This window comes from Drosophila mauritiana, chromosome 3L (assembly GCF_004382145.1).
Source record: "Drosophila mauritiana strain mau12 chromosome 3L, ASM438214v1, whole genome shotgun sequence".
Lineage (NCBI taxonomy): Eukaryota > Metazoa > Arthropoda > Insecta > Diptera > Drosophilidae > Drosophila > Drosophila mauritiana.
This window is the reverse complement of record NC_046669.1, coordinates 15,613,199-15,633,616: the sequence shown is the minus strand read 5'-3', so window position 1 is coordinate 15,633,616 and position 20,418 is coordinate 15,613,199. Positions and strand designations below refer to the sequence as shown.

At 41.8% G+C, this 20,418-nt stretch overlaps 4 protein-coding genes across 4 annotated transcripts; 1 reads left to right on the top strand and 3 right to left on the bottom strand.

Annotated features, from left to right (window-relative positions):
- Positions 1–44: 44 nt before the first annotated feature.
- LOC117141662 lies at positions 45–2,075 on the bottom strand. Its single transcript, XM_033305252.1, has 4 exons — positions 1,943–2,075; positions 1,290–1,851; positions 874–1,223; positions 45–808 (listed from the first exon to the last, which is right to left on the bottom strand). Exons 1-4 carry the CDS (start codon positions 2,007–2,009, stop codon positions 423–425), a joined length of 1,365 nt encoding a protein of 454 aa, XP_033161143.1. The 5' UTR covers positions 2,010–2,075; the 3' UTR covers positions 45–422.
- Positions 2,076–2,435: 360 nt separating this feature from the next.
- On the bottom strand, positions 2,436–2,784 carry LOC117141783 (PI-actitoxin-Axm2b-like). The gene is made up of 2 exons (XM_033305415.1): positions 2,706–2,784; positions 2,436–2,646 (listed from the first exon to the last, which is right to left on the bottom strand). Exons 1-2 carry the CDS (start codon positions 2,782–2,784, stop codon positions 2,456–2,458), a joined length of 270 nt encoding a protein of 89 aa, XP_033161306.1. The 3' UTR covers positions 2,436–2,455.
- Positions 2,785–3,917: 1,133 nt separating this feature from the next.
- LOC117141738 (protease inhibitor carrapatin) lies at positions 3,918–4,301 on the top strand. Its single transcript, XM_033305358.1, has 2 exons — positions 3,918–4,038; positions 4,105–4,301. The coding sequence occupies exons 1-2, from the start codon at positions 3,945–3,947 to the stop codon at positions 4,299–4,301; spliced, it is 291 nt and encodes a 96-aa protein (XP_033161249.1). The 5' UTR covers positions 3,918–3,944.
- A 992-nt stretch (positions 4,302–5,293) lies between these two features.
- On the bottom strand, positions 5,294–13,223 carry LOC117140529 (palmitoleoyl-protein carboxylesterase NOTUM). The gene is made up of 4 exons (XM_033303513.1): positions 13,149–13,223; positions 7,406–7,799; positions 6,827–7,339; positions 5,294–6,761 (listed from the first exon to the last, which is right to left on the bottom strand). Exons 1-4 carry the CDS (start codon positions 13,221–13,223, stop codon positions 5,728–5,730), a joined length of 2,016 nt encoding a protein of 671 aa, XP_033159404.1. The 3' UTR covers positions 5,294–5,727.
- Positions 13,224–20,418: the final 7,195 nt, after the last annotated feature.

The window sequence follows — 20,418 nt, the reverse complement described above, 5'->3', positions numbered from 1 at the left end:
GGGTATTACCTTTGTTAATTAACATTTAACTGCGTTTACTTGCCATGTGTATTTTATAAAACATGTTTGAGAACTAGGTTCAGAAATTAATGAATTCAATTGTCTTTCATATTACAGGATTGTAGATGAAGAAATATGTTACAATTTGAAAATAACGTTCATTCGCAGCTGTCATCCTAATTTCGACTTTAATCGATAATTTTACGCAACTGTATGGGCTTGGTTCGTGTCTTAAATGTTTTTCAATCGGTTCGTGTACTGGCTAATAGCACATTGACAAATTGGTTGATGAGTAAGTTACAAGGGGTGCCAACCTTCTTAAAACGTACGCTCAGTTAACACTGAGCTAAATTACTCCTAGTTGTGTGTTATTTTCATTAATATATCTATTACTGAAGCAGTTATCTATAGTATTATACATTTTAGAACAAGTTAAATATTTCCAAATTTACATAATCGCGGTTAGCCATGATAAAGGCCTTGTGCGAATTGACTTGAATGGCCAGATCCACGATATTCGTATTGCTAAAGTAGTCCATGGAAACCACATTGGCATTATTGCCCCAAGGTCCTTTTAGCCACTTATTTATCTTGGGATTCAGCACCGCCGCCCGCTCCTTGGCGGTCTGCAATTGGTGGGCGTTCAGTGTCTGCTCCATGCTCCTCACCGCCGTGAATATCCAGCCAACATTCCGAACTGGAGAATCCGGCTTCCTGCTGAACAACAGACGCATATAGTCCAGAGTTTGAGAGATATTCATAAAGCTGGTGCTAAAGCGCTGCCACGGCGGACAGAGCATGTTCGATTCTGGAAAGGTTTTTGACGAATATGGTTTTTGAAAAATATTTTTAAATTGAAAGATCATTACATACCTTTCTCCGGATAGGGCAGCTCCTGCGTGGGAAATAGTATCACCAGATGCCTCTTTTGCAGCAGTATTTCGCTGAAATTTCGATTGGCGCAGTTTTCGTCCTTGCCCACATTACGCCGATAGACCTCATCGCCCAGCTCCTGGCGAATCAGCCGGAATAGCGAGCTGTAGATCTCTGGGTGTTTGTAAAAGCCAATGGGAAAACTACTGAAATCCAGAACTAACACTTCGCCAGATCTTTTAACAAACTGACGAACATCACGCAGAACTGTGAGTAGTGGTGTAATCAGCATGTTCTCGTTGGCTATCCAGAAATTATCGGCATCATTGTCGGTGTTCATGTTCTTGTATCTTGCAGATGGAAATTAATAATTAATAAAATTAATAATAAAAATAATAATTGCTGTTAGTACTTACCCTATGCTAAAATCGAGATAACGAATGCCAAAGACCAGCTGCGACCAAACATCGAGCTGCTGGGCCACCAGGTAATCCCTGACCAGTATCGAATTGGACTTACTGGAGCTGAAGCCCAAGACGGCCGCCGAGGCATGTGTGCCGGGCAGGAAGATGTCCTTCAGCGCCATTCGATTGATGTCCTTGATCTGGCCCATCCAATTGGGCTGTATCTTGAGGCAATCCACCGTGAGCAGCTCGGTGCCATTGTAGCTGGCCACATAGTGTGGCAGGCACTTGCCCTTGAGATATTGCGTTGCCGGCTGATCGCTACTATCTTTCTTATTCCAGCCACCGGGAAAACGAAGCTTGCCCAGCTTGATGGGCGTCAGCATCTTGCCGGTTGTGTTGAAAATTCCATTGATGCGTAAATCGGGCTGAAAGTTGGAGATGGCCGGATCCTGGCTGTAGATACCCACCCACTGGGGTGGTCCATAGCAGTTCGGGCCCCAGTTGATCTCGAGAAAGGTGTCCTGCAGGGTTTTGCCCGTCAGCGAAATGGTGAGGTAAACAGGACAGCCCGCTGAAATCAATGGCAAAGTGAGATATACAGACGAAGCTTACGTGAAACTAAGACTAAGATTAAGGCAAAGATACTAGTGAGTAATACTTACCTTCAAGGGAGCCAATCAAAAGAATTGACTGCAGCAAAGGCACCAAAAATATATACTCTTTTATCATCTCTAAACTTGACACTCAATTAGAAATTACGTGCACTTTGAATAATAGATTTGGCGTGTTGTTTGCTCGGCATCCAGCGCCGAATTGAGGCGAATTGAGATACATTTCTCATCCGTGCATTTCCACATATGTATCTCGTTAGCCGGCGACAATTGAATCAACCATTTTCGCCCCCGCAACGCCTTTAATCGCATACTGAGCTTTCAGATCGTTTGACCCGAGAGAGTATTTCAAATGGAAATTACATAGTTGGGACAAGCAACATTATACAAAACATTTATTACGATACAAGAAACTAGGAGATACTTTCACAGATTCATTTTAAGTTGCTTGAGTTGCTTGTAAGACTGAATCTTGAAACTGCTGGTTTTTAACTTTTTTATTTTCTGCTTTTATTCGATTGTTTGATGTTCAAATTTAGTGTAATAAATTCAAAATGTACGAGTTTATCGCCTGCACCGATTGCAATCTTCCACTTTGCAATAGCGATTGCCATTGCCGCCACAGCCGCGATAGTTCATCTTTTCGCATCTTCTGCTCCGGCTATTATAGAACCACATGCCATTCTGGGCGGTCAAGCCGCAAAATCTTCCATTGCGATTGCCTTCATCCCTGCCGCCAGTGCATAGCTGAAAGACTTAATACGTGGCCGTGGTTGAAAGGATGTCTCGGAAATCCCTATATCTTCTTACTTACCTGGACGACCTTGGCATATCTGGGCATTTATGGAGGCCACACACAGAGTTAGGCAGGCCATGATCAATAGGAACTTCATTCTGAATACCTCACTTGTGGTTGGGTGTTCGATGAAAACTGTTCCGCCATTCGAGTTCTTAGGCATTTATAGGAAAATGTACAAAAAGGTTGCAATTTCTATAAAAACAATGGCTTAATTGGAGCTTGTCCTAGATTTGCACTTTTAAAACTGTGCTCAATTTCATTAGTTTGCTGCTTCCTTTGTTAGTTATTTATAAAGCGCATAAGTGTGCTACTTTTAAAAACAATTGAGTGATAAAAGTAAACTCTGCATTCCAGATTTGAACTTAGTTTGTATATTAATAAAGTTTTTCAAATGAATTTGTAGAATATTTCGAAGATGCATCCTTAACTTTGTTTGTTTGCATGAAGTTCAGGGCACATCGCAATCCAAGCGCAGTTCTAATGTTTCTAGATCCAGAACATGACGGAGGACCCGCTGAATCGTATTATTTTGTATAATATATTTTTTAAAATTTCATAATTACTAGAAATGTATTTGACTTACTCAATCGAGCATGAATTGCGAGTTGGCAAAGGCCACATTCAGTGTGAAAAAAGCGAGAATTAAAAGGAAATTCATTGTCCGGCGATTTGAAATGATTTCCATAAGTGCGAATCTCATTATTTATATAGTGAAGATTATTATTAAAGTTCAGCCTAAAAGCAGTGATGAATTATAAGATCATTGACTTAAAAATTTGGTTATTATCAAAGTTAGTTATTATTTAATTAATATAATCACTGTGAAAAAGTTGACAAGACAACTAATTAAAATCTGATGTAATTAGACATTTAATTTGATAGCAGAATTTAAATATGATCGATAATATCGATATTTTAACTCTTATCTATTGACGTAAAGATATATTTAGAATCTCTCTGATTATTTATATAACAAAAGTATATAAGTAATTTGAGTTTATTCAACTTGTTAGCCAACGAAATCTTTTAAGCCCGAAAGTCTTTACTTACGTTAAGGAGAAGTATTAAATAATTGTTCTTCGAATTATAAAAAGACTATTATTACAAGCACGTGCAGCTTTTGTATAAAACAATCGCATGCTAAAAATAAAGTTGATATAAATATTTTTAGCACTGGACTTTATAAAGGGCGCGCCAGCCAAGTTAATGTCTTATTCTAAAATCGTAAATCACGAATGCAAGTTTGTGGCCAAAATGCGGAAAGGCACTTTGATTCTCATCGCCGTAGTTATGACGGTTTGCCTTTTTGCGAATGTAACTGGAGTAACTCGATGCAAGGGGAAGCCCAGTAAGTAGTTTTTAACACCAAGTATACTCAGGGATTATATTTCGAATCTTTTTTTTTTTTGTTTAGAGGATTCAAAGTGTGCCGGGAATCTGGATGGCGGTAACAATCGCAAAAGCAAGTGCAAGAAATCGGCCAACAAAAACATGTGGCACTACAATGCACTGACAAAAAACTGCACACAATTGAATTACCTGGGATGTGGTGGCAATGATAATCGCTGGTGCACAAAAGCCTTATGTGAAGGCTGTCGACGACCAAGATGAAATAGCTTAAATATATAAAAAGTAGTGTATATAAATAAATAGACAGTTAGACGGAGTTTGCGTTTAATTATTTTCTCGGGTTTATTGGATTGGTTTCCTGTTTCAAATATTGTCGATTTCATCTTTTGAAAATGATAACCAGTTCATTTGAACAACGCTAACAAAAGCTAATAAGCTTGCGAATTGCATTACGTTAATGATTATCACTAAGTTTAAGTACAACAATTCTTAGGGCTAAACTTCAACCAGTTCTGTACAGGCTTAGCATAAGTTACTAGATTTAAATAGTTAATTTGTGTGCGATTTATTCTCGCTTATCTAGAAATTCTTTACAAACATTGCTACAATTATTTATTCGATTTGTTCACTTCGCTTCTGGTTACCTATTGTATTTATTTATTTCCTTCTTTTATTTCATTTATTTAACGGAATGCGGGCGGTATTAAGTTAAGCATTAAGTATTTGATTTTCGTTGCACAGGTACGCAATGATATGTGAAGGCAGCTGTTTATCAATTTCATTCATTCTTACTGATCTGAGGTAGGTACAAAATAAATGTATATATAAAAAAAAATACATAAAAAAATAATAATCATATGCGTGCGGCATTTGAAACAGTCTAGATTCCACACACAAGTAAAATCCTAAACGGGCCATAAATTATCAAATAAATTACATAAACATTTACGTTCATTAAGCATACCATATCTATGTAAACTATGCTATTTATCAATATATATGTATACATATATGTAAAAAAAACATAAAAACAGTCTTGTGGTTGCATTTGTGTTTAGTTTCTCGTTAAGCAGATTTCATTTCTTTGATTATGATTGCAGAATGCGAATGAATAAATGTGGCGAATGTGAATGTGAATACGAGTACGAGTACGAATACGAATACGAATAGGAGTTGCAGTTCGAGTAGGACTATAAATAAATTCTGCTTAATTACTGGGTACTATGCGCATGTCTTTTCTTCTTGGTGTGTTCTAGGAATTGGAGTTGTCTCCTCTAATGTGAGTGTGTTTTTTTTTTTTGGGTGGTATTATGTAATATGTACAGAGCGGCCCCACCTACGAACTATATATATACAGGGCGCCTATTTACAGTAGGGTGGCTCGAGTTCTATGGACCTCCAAAAAGTGCGAGCAAATCGTAGGGTACTCTTTTTTCGAAAATAATATAAACTAAAAATAAGGACTTCTTATAAATGATTTAAAGAATAGCTAACATCGTTAAGGTTCAAAACTTTTGTGTAGCTTGAAAAATATTCAAGCTTTTTAAACTAACTTGTCAGAGTTAAAAAGTCAATTTTTGTTAGAAACTTAGAAATTTTGCATAAAATCCCTTAAGTATTTCCTTCTCCTACGATTTGCATGCCCACTTTCGAATCCCCCCTAGAGGGTACAGGGTATTTGGTGAGCCTAGTTGGCCTGCTGGGTGAGCATGTTGACCAACTCGGTGCGCTCCATATTGTTGAGCGTGTGCATATCGACTCCCAGAGCGGCGGCCACCGCCTCGATGTCCAAGCCAAAGGCGGTGAGCAGCTCGAGGAAGCGCATCTCCTCGCCGGTCATGGGATTCGTGAGCGTGGGACAGGAGTGATTGCATTGCGGCCAACTGCAGCGTTCCAGCAGACGGAGACCGCATTTCTCCGGCACTCGCGGTACGCGATGTCGCTTCTTGGACTTTGTGCCCGCGGAGGCGTTGTTGGAGGAGCGTGTCTTCTGGGGCGCACTCGCTTCCAGGAAAACTCCCGCCGCCGGCTGTTCCCGCTGCATTTTCATCTGCTGCTGCTGCGCCTTCCTGCGTCGCTTGCGCTGCTCCTGCCTTTCCTCGGCTGTCAATTGCTGGCGCCTTCGCTGTTTCCGCTGATCATTGCCATTGTTCGACTTGGGGCTGTTGTCCTTCTTATTCCGATGCTCCTGCCCGCCATTGGCCTTCTTTTGCTGCTGCTGGCGACGGCGTTGCTTCCGCCTCTGTCGCTGCTCCTGACGCAATCGTTTCCGCTCCTCTCGCTCCTCCTTGCTCAGGTGATTGTGCTTACGCTGCTGCCCTCCAGATTGGGCCACATTGTTCTGCTTCTGGCGCTGCAGCCGCTGACGGTGTCGCTGGTGTCTTTGGTTATTGGCATGTGCTGGATGCGCGACCGCCGTCGATGGCTCCGTGGAACGCTTGAGCTTGTCATGACGCCGGCTGCGCGTTGAGTGCTCCCAACAGCGCAGCGCCGAGGGCAGGGATATATCGTCGATCTTGATATTGACCCAATCCCGTTTGAAGAGCACCCCATGACCTATGCAGCTGGGTGCAAACACTGCGCTCACATTGTCCAGCGAGGATCTCAGGGCGCCGCCCATTTCGTGGATGTAGTTCCATTGCTGCGGCGTTACGGGTGCTCCAACATTATCCACTCGCATTTGGGCCTCGTCGAAAAGCCATTGGAAAACGAAAAGCGGAGCTGTTTGGAGGAGAAAATATGGGTTAAATAAAGTCTAAAATCTCTTCAAGTCACAGACAACTTACTTTTTAAAGTCGGATATAGTCGGTAACCGTAGTAACACCTCCATGGCTCCGTGGGATAACTTTTGGTGCACTCCTCGGGCAGCAAGCCCTGCCACAACTTCCAACCCTGACGCACTGCCTCATTGGAGGCCACTGCCGCCGGCGTGTATGGCTCTCTGTCCAGGAACCAACCCGAGTCACTCACTCCTCTCACTGTGATCTGTAGCTTTTTCTCGTTGACCAGAAAGTCTCGAATGCGATCCAAGTTGAGCATTACACCCAGGCCACCAGCCGATGAGCCAACGAGCATCAGTTCGCCACCCGGCACACGACCCAATCCCACGGGAATCAGCTCGGCGATCACCTGGCGCAGGATCAGGGCTCCCATGAACCGCCAACTGTTCTCCCGATCGCTGGTATCCGGCTCCGTTCGCGTTCCCGACCACGAATCACTGCTGCAGTACGGGATGAGCACATGGTTGGCATTGTGCCAGTAGGGATTCTCCTCGGGATGGGGCGATAGAATGCCTCCAACTGGAAAACGAAGAATGAAATAATTACAATCCGTTGTTATTTAATTTATTTTTGTATCAGACTCACCATCTCTCGTCTCTGGCCACTGGGAGGAGGTCATTAGGTGGCGCAGTCGCATCCATCTGGAGCGGCACGAGCGCACATCGAAGCAGTGCCAGCCACCTTCGAGCAGAACGATCCACTTCTTGGAGCTGGGATGCTTGCGCAGATAGTAGCCGGCATGGCTGCCATCGTTGCAGGTGATGCTCGTGTTGGCCAGATTGGCGCGCTTCAGGGAGCGGCTGTGATCACCGGAGCCGCTGGCCGAGTGCATCACCATGTAGTTGCGCTGGATCATGTTCATGCTGGTGTCCCTCAATGGATCCTTCTCCTGCAGACTCGCTGCATCCAAGATGCTGCTGCTGCACACGGCCGGCAGCTGACTAAACGTGGCCAAGAGCAGCAGAAGCGTTAGCAGCGGCTGATGGAGAAAAGAGCGGCAAAGAGAATTGCTTTTAGTGTGGGTTCACAGTGAACAAAGTTAACAATACATGGCTGAGATGAGGGAAGAGATGCTGCTCTCTGTTTGGGCCAAATCACTCACGGCTCTCTCACGTGACCCATAGTGTGTGTGTGTGTGTGTGTTTTTGGCGGAAAACTTGCTTTGATCAAAATGCGAGCAAGAAGCTTTGCGATAAGATCAAAGAAATTTTTGCCGCCTGCCGTTTCGTTGTGTTGTTTTCCCCCACCTTTCCCTTTGTCTTCATTTTTTTTTTTTTTTGGTAGATTTCTTGTTGTTTTTGGTTTTTACATAGAGAGCAGCGAGGAGAGACAACCTTAAGGTATTTAGTCAAACATGGCAAGAAATTGTTGTTAATCATACGCCCCGTGGGCCAGTCAAACAAATTTCAATTTGACAATGTCATGGCCGCTGACGCGTGGTAATCACCAGTTCTTGGCTTTGAACTTAAGGTCGCCTCGTTGTTTCCTTTTCCCTCATGTTCACCCCGTTTCTTTTTCTCTCTCTTACACACATCAATCAAATGAGCTATCTGGCGATTTGCTTCGTCGTTTCGCTGATTCTCGACTTCGAGTTCGAGTTGGGGTTTTTGTTTAGCTATTTTCCAGCAATTTGTAAATAAGACAATAACAATAAGAACAACAAAACACATTTGCCGACAGCACGGGCAACGATTTTAGTGTCTCAGTGTGTCAGTCTGTCAATTCTGTCTACGGTCTTGCCTCCGCATAAATAACCATTCAGAAATCGTAAAGAAATCTTCAATCAATGTTTATACAGGGCCTTTGAAGTCCGCCGATTCCTGCCGATTCGTTGCCGCCAGCCACGACAATTTGCAGACAGCGAAATGCAAATGACACAAACACGAAACGAAACAACAACAAGAGCAACAAGAAACGCTAGCAATTATATTGGCCAAAGGCCTACAAAGTATAATTTCGTTTGGGCCAACTCAATTCGAATGCAAAGTGGTACTAACGGTAGCCGGCTAGCCGTCATTAAAATATATCCATATATATCGGTGGTTTTGCCACTTATGTATTTATAAACCCAACAATCTGGTTCCCCTCCTCGGTTCAAATGAATTATGCAAAATGCAGGAATTCAGATAAATTTGGTTTAACAAAATCATTGACAAATGCCCAAGTTGATAACGTTTTAATAATGGTGAATTGATTTTATTTGACAGTATGCTTTATAAATTTCGATTAAGATGTGCGCAAGCTTGATTTATGAAAGCCATCAATTTGTTGCGTTTAAAATACAAATTTAAATCAATTATTATTATTGCGGAATTATAAAGGTATAGTTTTCTTTTTTGCTAACAAATCTTGTTTTGGTTATGTATACTTTTTAGGAAGTACTTCCATTGCCCGCTTTTTCAGACCTAACTTGCCGCCCCATTCTTCTAGTTCTCACCCCATCTCCTTGAGATTTTTCCACTCTGCACTTCGCTTACACAACAGGTTTGGATATTTTTCGGGTCGTCTTAGCCGCTCGCCGTCTGATGTTTGCCGCCAAACAACGAAATTGACAAGAGCTCGCTCCTCAGCACCAGATGAGTAGTTTCCATTGTTGATTAGTTCAACTGCGCCAACTGCGGTCACAATGAACCACCAACAAAAAAAAAAAACAACAAAAAACCAACAAAAAACAAGTAAGATAAATACAAATAAAAAGATTTCACGTGTGCGTGCGCGGATTTACGTTTGAGTAAACACCGGCAAAGAAACAGATACAGATACAGATACAGATACACCTAGAGATACGGGTGAGCGTACGTTGCACTTGTTGTTTACCTGTTGTGGGGGGGAAATAATAATAATAACAAAATAAAAAAAAAAACGAAGGAAAACGGCAGCGCCGACGAACAGAAAACAAAAACAGAGGCGGCGTGGCCAAAGGAAAAATGTTCACAAGCGCCGCTTAATTACCCTATATAGAGTCTTAAGTTGCGCTATTAATTGCGGGCACTGCTTATTAATATTTTGCCTTATTTTCTTCTTTTTTCCACCTTTTTTTAACTCATACACCTACCCCTCTCCCTTGCCGACTGGCGAAGCCGACAAAGGAGCGATTCCATTCGATTTTATTCGATTCGAATGTCTGGGTTGCTGGCTGGCAGCCAACTACTTGTCGCACCGATTATATTGTCAGTTTTTATTAATTGCTGCAAATACTCGCTCGCGTTTGCGACGCGATGGCGCTAAGCGTTCTTTATATGCATGGTTTTTTTTTATTTTTCATTTATTAGTATCGAGTATACGCCCCGTTGTGACTTGAATTGATTTGATTCGATTGCGGTGGCAATTGACTGCAAATGTGCGCCCCTTTTAAGTGTTTTTAATCGAATTGCCATTTGCATTAGCTTAGGGATTGCGAGTTATGGCAATTCGTGAAAGTTGATTCGATTTCAAATAGATTAAACCATATTTGCAATGGCTGATATAAATTAATGTCAATTATTCAGATATTTCAGTTATAATTTGTCATTCCATGGACCATACAAATATACAAATATACCTAAGTTGAGATCTTAACTTTAAAACAATATGCTTTAAAATGAGTAATATTTATAAATAAAAATAGTTTACAAATATTCTAACATACATACAAAAAATAAATAATTTTTGAATAATTTCTGCTATTTGTTTGACTTAGCGAGGCTTGCCTGTACTTTGAATTATCTAAGCACAATCCATAACGACCTTGTCCAAATCAAAGGGAGGCCGTCGTCGCTACGATCGGAAAAGTGGAGGCAGCTCCAGTTCGCTGCCATTGTTGTTGTTGTTATTCTTGGCGCACTTGCAGCAGCAACAACAATACCATAAGCAGCAACAACAACTACAAACGGACGAGCGCTTTTTCAGTCACTCGCAGCTTATCGCAATACGCTTAAACAAACAGCGGTCTGGGGCATAAATAAACTTCCGTTGCCGTTCTCATGGCACTTGTTGTTCTTGTTATTGTTGTTATTGTTTTATTTGCTGTTGTTGTTGTTGTGGTTCCTGCTGCCAGTTTGTTTGATTTGCGTTGCCCCGTCTCTTTCACCCCACCCATATCGCTGTCTCTGTCCCGGTCTCTCTGTTGTTTGCCGGCTACAATTGCCTTCAGTTTGCGCGCGTAACCAGAATCGTTACGAAAGAGAGCGCGCTCTTAACAAATAAAATTAAAAATTAAAAAAAAAGTAATGCCAAAATGTAAGCGATTGTACGGGGAATCCAGAAAACAATAGTAATATTTATTAATATTTAAAATTAAATTTATTAATATTAGAAACTAAAGTATCTATGTTTTCAAATTTACCAAATAACTATGATTATATAGTATAATATTTCCAGGAAAATATGTTTATTTGTTTATGTTTCGCTTAAATTATTAAATTAATATTTTAAAATTATTATATAACTTGAGAACAATCCACACTTAGTCATCTTTATGGTTTTTCGCACTGCATAACTTTGCGTGCTAATTTTCCATGGTAATTTGCTAACTTTCCCACTTTTACCTGCCTAATCCTGGCCAGCTGTAAAAGATTGATTTGTTCAGCGTTTGTGACCTGAATTGCGCTTTTTGCTGTTGTCGTTGTAATGTAATGTTTAGAATAGTTAAAGCCACGGGCCTAGGCGCTCATAATTGCAGTTCCCGAAACCAGAACGCTCCGCCCCTTATGGTTTCAGTTATTTTCCTCCGCCTGGCGGGCATAAAAATACACCTGTTTGCGGCAATTTAATACTTTTTATGGCAGGGAAATAACGCAGTGGCTGCTGTTGCTACTGCATTGCTGGCATGGCAAAGGCGCAGGTAATTCGGAAGCAGCCTCAAATGAAGCCGCAGGCCAGCGGGAATGGGAATGGGAATCCGAAGGGGTATATGGGTATGGGTATGGGTATGAAGCGGTAGTGGAGCGGCAACAACAAAAGCGAAGCCGCCGAAACGTGTAGCCAGTGCCAACAGCAGCGTTATTAGACCGGCCTGATCTGAGTATCTGCATCTGTGTTTGTATCTGTATCTGTATCTGAGTATCTGTATCTGTGGATGTGCGCACGTCTGCCAAGCGGTCGCCTTTACCGCTTGCTGCCCGCTGATCGCTTTTTACTCCGAGCGCGCTAAACCCGTGCCGTTTTCGGCTTTGTACTTTGCCGCCCATGGACTCGTGTATGTTTGCGGCATGTTGCAAAGCAGATCGAAGCTGGCCAGCAGTGCACCGAGAGAAATTTTGGGGGATCTTTAACATTAATATGATTTTCATAGTTTCTAAAGCAGAGTGGTCAGTTAATAAAGGGATTAATGTAATCGAAGCATTAAATGAAATCTATTTTTTATTAGAAGTTGTACTAGCTAATAGTTAAGTAACTAAAATCAATTGACACAGAATTTATATATATATGGTATATATACGTATTCTGCTGACTGATTTGATCTAAAACGTTTAGCAGTCTGTGTTTAAGTTTTTTATACCTTAAACACCTTAAAGTTCAAGACAAAGCTGCAGGAAATGATCAGCAAGCTATTCAGATTACTGAAAATCCCTCTACTTTTATATAACCAATAAAATTGTTTGCCGTGCAGTTCGGGCCAACTACAAAAACCCAAGGCATCGTCGTCGCACTCATTGATCTTAACTTTGAAAACAGTAGCTACTACGGCCGAGGAGTGGAGTAGATGTGGCTGTGGCATGGCTATGGGGATGTGAGGATCTGGGGATGTGGGGGGATCTCCAGTTTGGAGCGAAGTGGGGCGCACGAAGGCGGCCTGCACTTTGTTGTTGCTGCTGCTGATGAGGGTTTTTGGTTAGCTACACTTAAAGACCCATTCCCCGCTCATTTCTGTCGGCCTTTTTGTTTTCTTCCCATCCGCACCAGCCGACTACCCCTGCCCCCCAACCCCAACCCATCGCCAATCTGCAACTTATTTTTCTTTGCTGTTTTTGTTTTCCGCCTTTTCTGTGGCTTTTTGCGCACGCAGGCAAATTTAATCTCGTTTTTTATGCCCTTGCAAAGGATTTTCAAATTGATTTCGAGCCGACTATGCAAATGTCGTAAATAAAGCCGTAGAGGGTTTTCAGTTTTCGGTGTTTTCTCAACCGGGTTCTCACAACCTGGCCAGCGGCTTAAGTCGGAAGCTATTAATTTTAATTGACGTGCTACTGTATTTTTTGGGTTTTCAGCTTAAGCGGCAGCTTTTGATATCCCCCCGCCGCTCTTTCGATTATATTCATTTTTATTTATTTTTTGATAATATTTCGCAGCAGCTTCATATTTCATTTGTGGGGCTACCGTATTGCGGCGTTCGCTTTTGATAACTCACCTGCTGTGGCTTAATCCATTTATTTGTAGCTTCTCCGGCTTTAGCTGCCATTTTATCAATTTGTTCGACTGCCATTTTCGATTCGATTACACATAGATATAGTATAGATTAAATATAGATTTTCTGTTGTTTGTTTTGCTTATTTTGTTATTTTTTTTTATAATATTTGTTCAGCACAGTTTTGAGCACTTTTTGGGGCGCTGCATTGTATGCGATCGGTATTGATTTTTGTTTTGGCACTTATCAACTTGTGATTTTGATTTTTTTATAAATGGGCGGGGGATTTTTTCTTTTCTGATTTCTCGTCATTCAACTGTGAAGTATAATGTATTTGATGCGATTCTGTTTTCAATTCTGGTGATAGCACTGCGATGTTTCGTTATCTGCGGCACGGCACACGCGCTCAAAACGTCCGCTCACGTCGAATGCTCGCCACGGAATGAAATTTTTACCTTGCGCTGTGGAAGTGCCGAAGTTGCTGTTGCCGCTCTGCTACCGCCGCTGCCGCTGCCGCTGCCGCCTTCGCTGCTGCGGTCGACGTCGTTGCTCTCGCTCTCTCACGTGCTCTCGCCTCGCCTCTCGGTTCGCGGCGGTACTGCGTTTTTGTTTAGAATACGCAAAATAATAACAAAACTAATAATAAACTGCAGGGCAATGCAATTTGAGAGAATCGCGGGCAGCGCTGCAACTGCGACGCCAACGGAGAGGCGGTGGCAGTGGCAGCGACGGTAGCAGCAGCAACAGCAGCAGCAACAGCAGCAGCTACTTGTTAATAAGGGTATTAAGGTTCCCTTTGATCTGCTTAATCGAATGCCGAAATGAAACTCAACGCGCTTCTGGTCTTCTCGCTCGAGTTCGTTGCCTAAGTCTTTTGTTTTTTGACTGCGCCTCTTTTTTCCGTTTTGCTCGGTTAATGCTAATTTAGTGTAATTGCAATTATAATGCAAGCTCTCATAATTCGCTCATCGCATATATATGCTTTTATTGTTTTCCCTTTTATTTTTTTTTTTTTGTTTTTGGCTGGGTCATTTGGTGTTTTATGGCTGTCGGCATTTCGTGGAAACGGAGCAATTTTGATATGGCCCTGGACATTCGGCAGCTTGGATGCGGCTTAAAGACATAAAATCTCAATAAAGTAGCCAGCGACTTTTATCTAATTGTAAATCTAAAGGCGAATTCCCCGTTCCGGCAGCAGACCCTTGCCACACTCTTCTTCTTCTATAAAGCAAACTCAATTAATAAGAGATCATTAAAAAATCTTTTTTTTTTGTTTTTGGGCCTTTTGATTTTTGCCGTATTTGGCCCCGAAATCGAAATACTTTTTACGATTTACCCCCGCCTCAACGACACCACGGCACAAGCATAAAATTGATTCGCTTTTGCGAAAAATTTTATCACTGACCAAATTGATTTTAGCTGTTCGCCGCCGCCGCAGCGCTGCTTCAATAGAAATTGTAGGCCTAAAGGAAGATGGCAAGGAGAGAAAAATGAGAAAAACAAAACAGCGCCTGAAAAAATGATGTCCAACTGGCGGCGACGGCGGCGGCAAACTTAAAAGTGGCAAATAGAAAGGAGCCGACCCGGTCGACCAGTCCGATTCAGTGCAATATTTATGCATTAAGTACACGCAATTATTATGCGACAACGGCGGCGGCAGCATCTCGGGAGATTATTGATGCTCGCATTGCTCATACGCAGCGTGGCCATCTACCATCTACCAGCCACTTGGCGCTTGTGCCGTTCCAGCAATTAAAACGCCGCCAGCACGCGATGAATGCCATAAACATTTGACGCGCAATCAGCAGCAGCAGTTGCAGTCGCAGTTGCAGTTGCAACTCCTTCGGCTGCTGCAACAGCAGCAATTACAGCAGCACAAATTCAAAGACACTCCATGACGATTTTGCCATCGGGATGATCATCTGGCTGTGATGAGTGCTACTTTTACTGCACCGTAAAATATTGTGGCATTAACAAAATATTTTAATGTTAATATATTGTTAATAAAAGTTAGGTAAGAACAAATTGTTGCATTAAAATTTTAATGATTTGTTTATATCTTGCTATCATAGATTCTAATAGTGCTTTTATATTTTTAATGATACTTTAAATTTTCTAAACTTTTATATAAAATATGTAGATATATTTATTGTAGCAACAAGAACTGCAACAAAAATTATAAAACAGTATAAGAAAAAATCTAAAATAGAAAGACTATAAACTATGTTGTAAACTGGAATTTATATATTTTTTAAATTAATGTAACTCTTAATTATGGAATACAATAAAATGGTTTCTTTTAAACGAAAGTCACAAATCCCATGTATTCTGATAAGTGTCAAAAACAATTTGTATTATTTTCGTCGTTCGCCTAAAAACTTTACTTTACCGCAGCACGCAAAGCGGTGATGTTTCCAACCCCAGCAAGGTGTGCTACTTTTACTACACTGGGAAAAACCTTTGTCCAAAATTAATTAATCAAAAATTTTAGCTAACTTGTTTAAAAATTTAAAATACTGAAAACTAGATGGCAATTGTTGATGATGACTTTTTTTTATTTTTACTGCTCCAAAAAAGCAAACATTTTCTTGCGGTGTGGGGCCAGGAAAAACAGATCACGGGCGGACGGACATGGACATTCATTTCGCTTAAGCGCACTAACCGGGTAAACTGGTCGGTGTCTTTGATCCTGGCATTCTATTGTTCCGTTTCAAAGGCCACTATTATGTAAACAATCGGCGGCTTTGATCTTGGCCGCATCAAAGTGTTGCCGCCGCGTTTCATCTTCTGCCGCATGCAGCAAATAGCAAGCAGCAAGCAACAAGCAGCAGCGCCAGCTGATGCGATGCCCCAGCGGAAGATGATGACGATGATGATGATGATGAGGATGATGACGATGACGATGACGAGAAAGAGGACGGCGAGGAAGCGACAGGCACTGCGTAGTTAAAGCTGCTACATCGCTACCACCGCTGCTGAGCTATATAATTTCGCATAGGCCGATCCGATCACCTGGAGAACGGAGCACCTGGAATACAGAGTCTCTACCTCAGCCTCATAACTTTGGGCATAATCTTCAAAGCGCCGACCGACCGATCGCTTGACATCAATCGAGTCGGCCATTCGGCCGCTCTAATCCCAACAGATGGGCTCCCGGATCGCCGGTCGCCGATAAGCAATTAAAATTTCATTTAATGCACAACTTTATTATCGGTTCGGCCCAGTCACGGTCACGTCCTTTGATCCTTTTGCCCGATTTCAGGATCCGCTGCGCAACTGTTCTCCGGCGTTTCTTCATCTTTATTTTGCGAAAAACCAAAGCGGCCGCTCGCTGTGGGAAACGCAACAGGTGCGCCGAGGCTCCAGCATCCAGAATCCAGCATCCAAACTCCAGTCGGCAGCAGCATTTCTCATCCATCAGCGGGCGGAGCGAGCATCTCTAATTTCTTCCAGCCGGGATTCATAATTGCATTGCTCTCAATTGACGAAGGTCAGTGGTGTGGCATGGTCACCAGGTGCTTTATGAATATTTTAAATCATTTTACTGAAACTTTATTTTTATTGCAACTTTATTTAAATAAAGAAAAAAACCACTAGAACAAATTCTAAAATCCTTGAAAAGTTATATTTCAGGTATTTGTGACGTATGCAAATATAGTTATATCATTTGAATACTTTCTATACTTTTAATTAAGGTAAACATTTTATTTATAAACAAATTTACTAGTTCTCATAAATAAAGATGAATAGGAAAAACAGGAAAATTATTTGATTTTTAAGATTATAAGATGCTTGGGCAAATACAAATTATTACTTACAATATTATTTTACCAACTTTAAAGTTAAATTTCTATTAATTTTCGTATATGAATGATTTGATTAGTATGCGTTCAGCTCTATGGTAGCTCCATAGACCGCCAGAGATGGCTGAAATGGTTTCCACACTTGGCCATGGGGCAACCACTTTCTGGTGGCACTCTCTCGGATCGCACGCTCCAATGTTGCACGCTCCTCAGGTTTGTGCTGCTGCTGCTGCTGCTGCTGCGGTCCACTTGGCGGCAAATTGCTGTTGCATGGCGATGGTGTTGTTGTTGGCCGGCAACGAAGACGTAGACAAAGTCGGCGAAACAACAAAGCGAAAATCTCTGCATTGGGGCACACGCCATTCCGAACATCAAAGCGCGCCGCCAGCACAGATTTTCTGAGGTTACCAACGCCACCGTTGGGGCAGCAGCAACATCAGCAGCAGCAGCCGCAGCAACAGCGACGCATGCGCAGAACTCTGCTCATTTGTGTTTTGAGGCGCATTGTGCGACGCGCGTGTTAAGTGGACTGTGAATATGAAAGGAAAGTTCCCAAAGGAGCCAAATAAAAAACGTGAAAGAAGAAGATGCCTCGACTGTAGGATACCCTCTACTTTCTCCCTTGATATTATTTCAGCTAACTACTTAATTGCATTTTTAAGTGCTAAGTAGGAAAGGAATTTTATGTTAAAACTTTCTTAGTTCTTAACATGAAACTTACTATAATAACATAGTAATAATGATTCTAGATTATCAGATATTTAAACAGTACTATTTAGGCTGTAATACACATAATGTTGCATACTTATGAGCGTTCATGAACTCCTTGAGATAATGTATCTTTATAAGATATAGCACTTGCAATAATTATAACATTTATAAATCTTAATAATTAACACTTTCAGATATACTTAAAAACATATATACACAATCAGATTGATATGACATTAAATATTTTTTAGGAACACCATAGTTTTGTTAATCTCGTTTGTTATGTGGAGTGCAACATACCCTATTGCTGGCGAGGTAACGGGTATGCGCATTTCTTGCCGCCAAATAAATGCAAGTCCAGTTCCTGGACCTCCTCGCCTCCTCCCTCCTCTCTCCTCTCTCCCCTCTCCCTTTCCTTCTTTTTCCAGCATCCCCTCTGTTCTTAATCAAGAAACGCATCGGCGGCGTATCACGGTAGCACTTTAAACGTAAATTGCTTTTAACATGGTTATTACAATCTTAACGTTTGTCTGGGCCACGAAGCACTTCAGGCGGCGGCAACCTGTTGTTGTTGACGTTGTTATTGTTAGTGCTGCTGCTGCCGCTGTTGTTGTTCTTGTTGCAGTTGTTGTTGTTGCCACAGGCGGCAATAGAATTCCGGCTAAGATCGCTCAGCCGGTCGGTCGGTCGGTTGATCTTCGTTTTGTGTCTTTCTCTGGGTTTGGGACTGGGATCGGGATCGGGACTGCGACTGAAACTGGGTCTGGATTACTCTTTCGAAAGATTCGTGTAATTATGATTGCGCGATTATTATTGGATTGAATTAGTTGTCGGTGGATTTTGCTTTAATCGAAATGGTTTTGTTCCTACATCCACCGCTCTCTTCGCTGTTTCTGTGGCTTTCTTTGCTAATTAGTCGAGCACACGGCAAGATCAAAAAACGGCAGTATTTTGTACACAGGGAGAAAAGAAAACAAAGAAATATTTCATATTTATTTTCCGAAATATGGAGTATTTCAAAGGAAATGTATCAATCGCTTTTTCTTTTAATATTAATCAATTGAAACCATTTTATATAATATGAACTATAGTATGTTTCACATTTCGTTTTTCCACTTTAACATTTAACAGTGTAATTATTTGAAGTAAGCGATATCAAATAAAATCTTATAATTCAAAAAGTCATCTTTTTAACTCGAGTTTTTTCACTTTTTAACTCGGCCATAAATATTCTCGGTGTAAGTTGGTTGGTTGAAATTGGAGAGCCTGCTGCAGCGGCAGGATTAAGTGCGGCAAGCTAGCCTTTTTGGGCGATAATCTTGCATTTTAAATATTTCGCAAGAAGCAACACGCAAATCCGCTGACTTGTCACACCTTCGAGCGCAGGTACATAGGTGGGCAGCCAGGAAGCAGGGAGGGACTTAAACGTAGCACCTTGTCAGGTGGTGCTGATGGCAATGGCGATGGCGAGCCCGAGATGGTGATCAAAGCAACAGCCGCTGATTAAAGACAAAAAAATGAAAACACGACGCACACATGGCAAAAAGGGGGAATTTGTCGCCTTTTGTGTAGCGCATCTGCATTGCGCAGCAGCGCCGTCAAACGAAAGTATTTAATTTCAGGTAAATTTGTAAGATAAATAATTGTCGCTTACCTGAAGGAGGGGAATGCGATGCGCTTCAAAGAACCTCATTGTGTTTTGCATAAGCTGCTATGCGGCGGCGTGTGTGTTCGCCTTTGGCCCAAAGGACCTTCAAAAGTTCCGCCGATGGTGGTGCGAAGATTATGGGACAACGATGCCATTGTTGCAGCCGTAGGATCAGAGGAACGCCTGCTGCGACCGGATCACAACAGCGGGACACACGGGGACGATCAATAATGCCCCGGATCAGCGGCGGAATCGACACCAGCCCCGCTCGCCACTTCGACGCATCACTTTTGATGATCCGACTACGGGTTGGAAAACGACGAGATTCCCATTTCGAGCAACTCGAAATGTCAAAACACATCCGCCACACACATCGCGCCATCATAGCTCCGATTGAATCCTCAAGAATCTCACAGCTGGTGGCAATGATGACGAATCGGAAATGGAACTGGATGCGCCAATGCGCCGATGCGTCGGCCATAATCAATAAGCCGAGAAATTTGGAACCACTTGCTGGGCAGCACAGTGGTGCGAATACACAAGTCAATTGCTTAAAAATTTTACTTCCCTTGATTTGAAAGTAATCTATTCCGTTCATGCGGTTTTATAAGTTAATGAAACATCTTAAGTCTGTGCTTTAAAGTTTCATCAATTTCAGACAAAAAAATATTTTTTTCTATAAAACTTTGTCTTTTAAGGGTAACATTTTTGTTAGATATTATTTAAAATTTGACTATTTTCTAAATTCCATTTATTTTATTCCACTTTATCTACTATTTCAATTAGTTAGAAATGTTTGTCAAAAACTGCTACCCATAGCAGAAAAAATCTAGACAGTTGAAGTTGCTGTAAGGAATCCTTAATGCCATACCATAAAATGGTAGCAAGCCCACTGTGCACGGGTCACGGCCCATGCCCATTGTCTCCCACTGTGCACTCATCAAATTGTGCCAAGATTTACGAGGCCCTTGATTGAGTTTTCTTGTGCTTTGAATACGGCGAACTTCACACAGGACCACCGCACAGCAAACGAACTGAGATATAAGATGTGAGCTGTGGGATGGGATGGGATATGTGGGCTATAAGATGGAAGATGGGCGATTTGGGAAAA

Coding starts and splice junctions, on each gene's coding strand:
- LOC117141783 (XM_033305415.1), bottom strand. CDS start 2,784: ATGAAGTTCCTATTGATCATGGCCTGCCTAACTCTGTGTGTGGCCTCC. Junction 2,647..2,705: donor GATATGCCAAGGTCGTCCAG/GTAAGTAAGAAG, acceptor CCACGTATTAAG/TCTTTCAGCTATGCACTGGC.
- LOC117141662 (XM_033305252.1), bottom strand. CDS start 2,009: ATGATAAAAGAGTATATATTTTTGGTGCCTTTGCTGCAGTCAATTCTT. Junction 1,852..1,942: donor TTTGATTGGCTCCCTTGAAG/GTAAGTATTACT, acceptor CATTGATTTCAG/CGGGCTGTCCTGTTTACCTC. Junction 1,224..1,289: donor TATCTCGATTTTAGCATAGG/GTAAGTACTAAC, acceptor TCCATCTGCAAG/ATACAAGAACATGAACACCG.
- LOC117140529 (XM_033303513.1), bottom strand. CDS start 13,223: ATGGCAGTCGAACAAATTGATAAAATGGCAGCTAAAGCCGGAGAAGCT. Junction 7,800..13,148: donor AATGGATTAAGCCACAGCAG/GTGAGTTATCAA, acceptor TTTCTCCATCAG/CCGCTGCTAACGCTTCTGCT. Junction 6,762..6,826: donor ACTATATCCGACTTTAAAAA/GTAAGTTGTCTG, acceptor TCCTCCAAACAG/CTCCGCTTTTCGTTTTCCAA.
- LOC117141738 (XM_033305358.1), top strand. CDS start 3,945: ATGCGGAAAGGCACTTTGATTCTCATCGCCGTAGTTATGACGGTTTGC. Junction 4,039..4,104: donor TCGATGCAAGGGGAAGCCCA/GTAAGTAGTTTT, acceptor TTTTTTGTTTAG/AGGATTCAAAGTGTGCCGGG.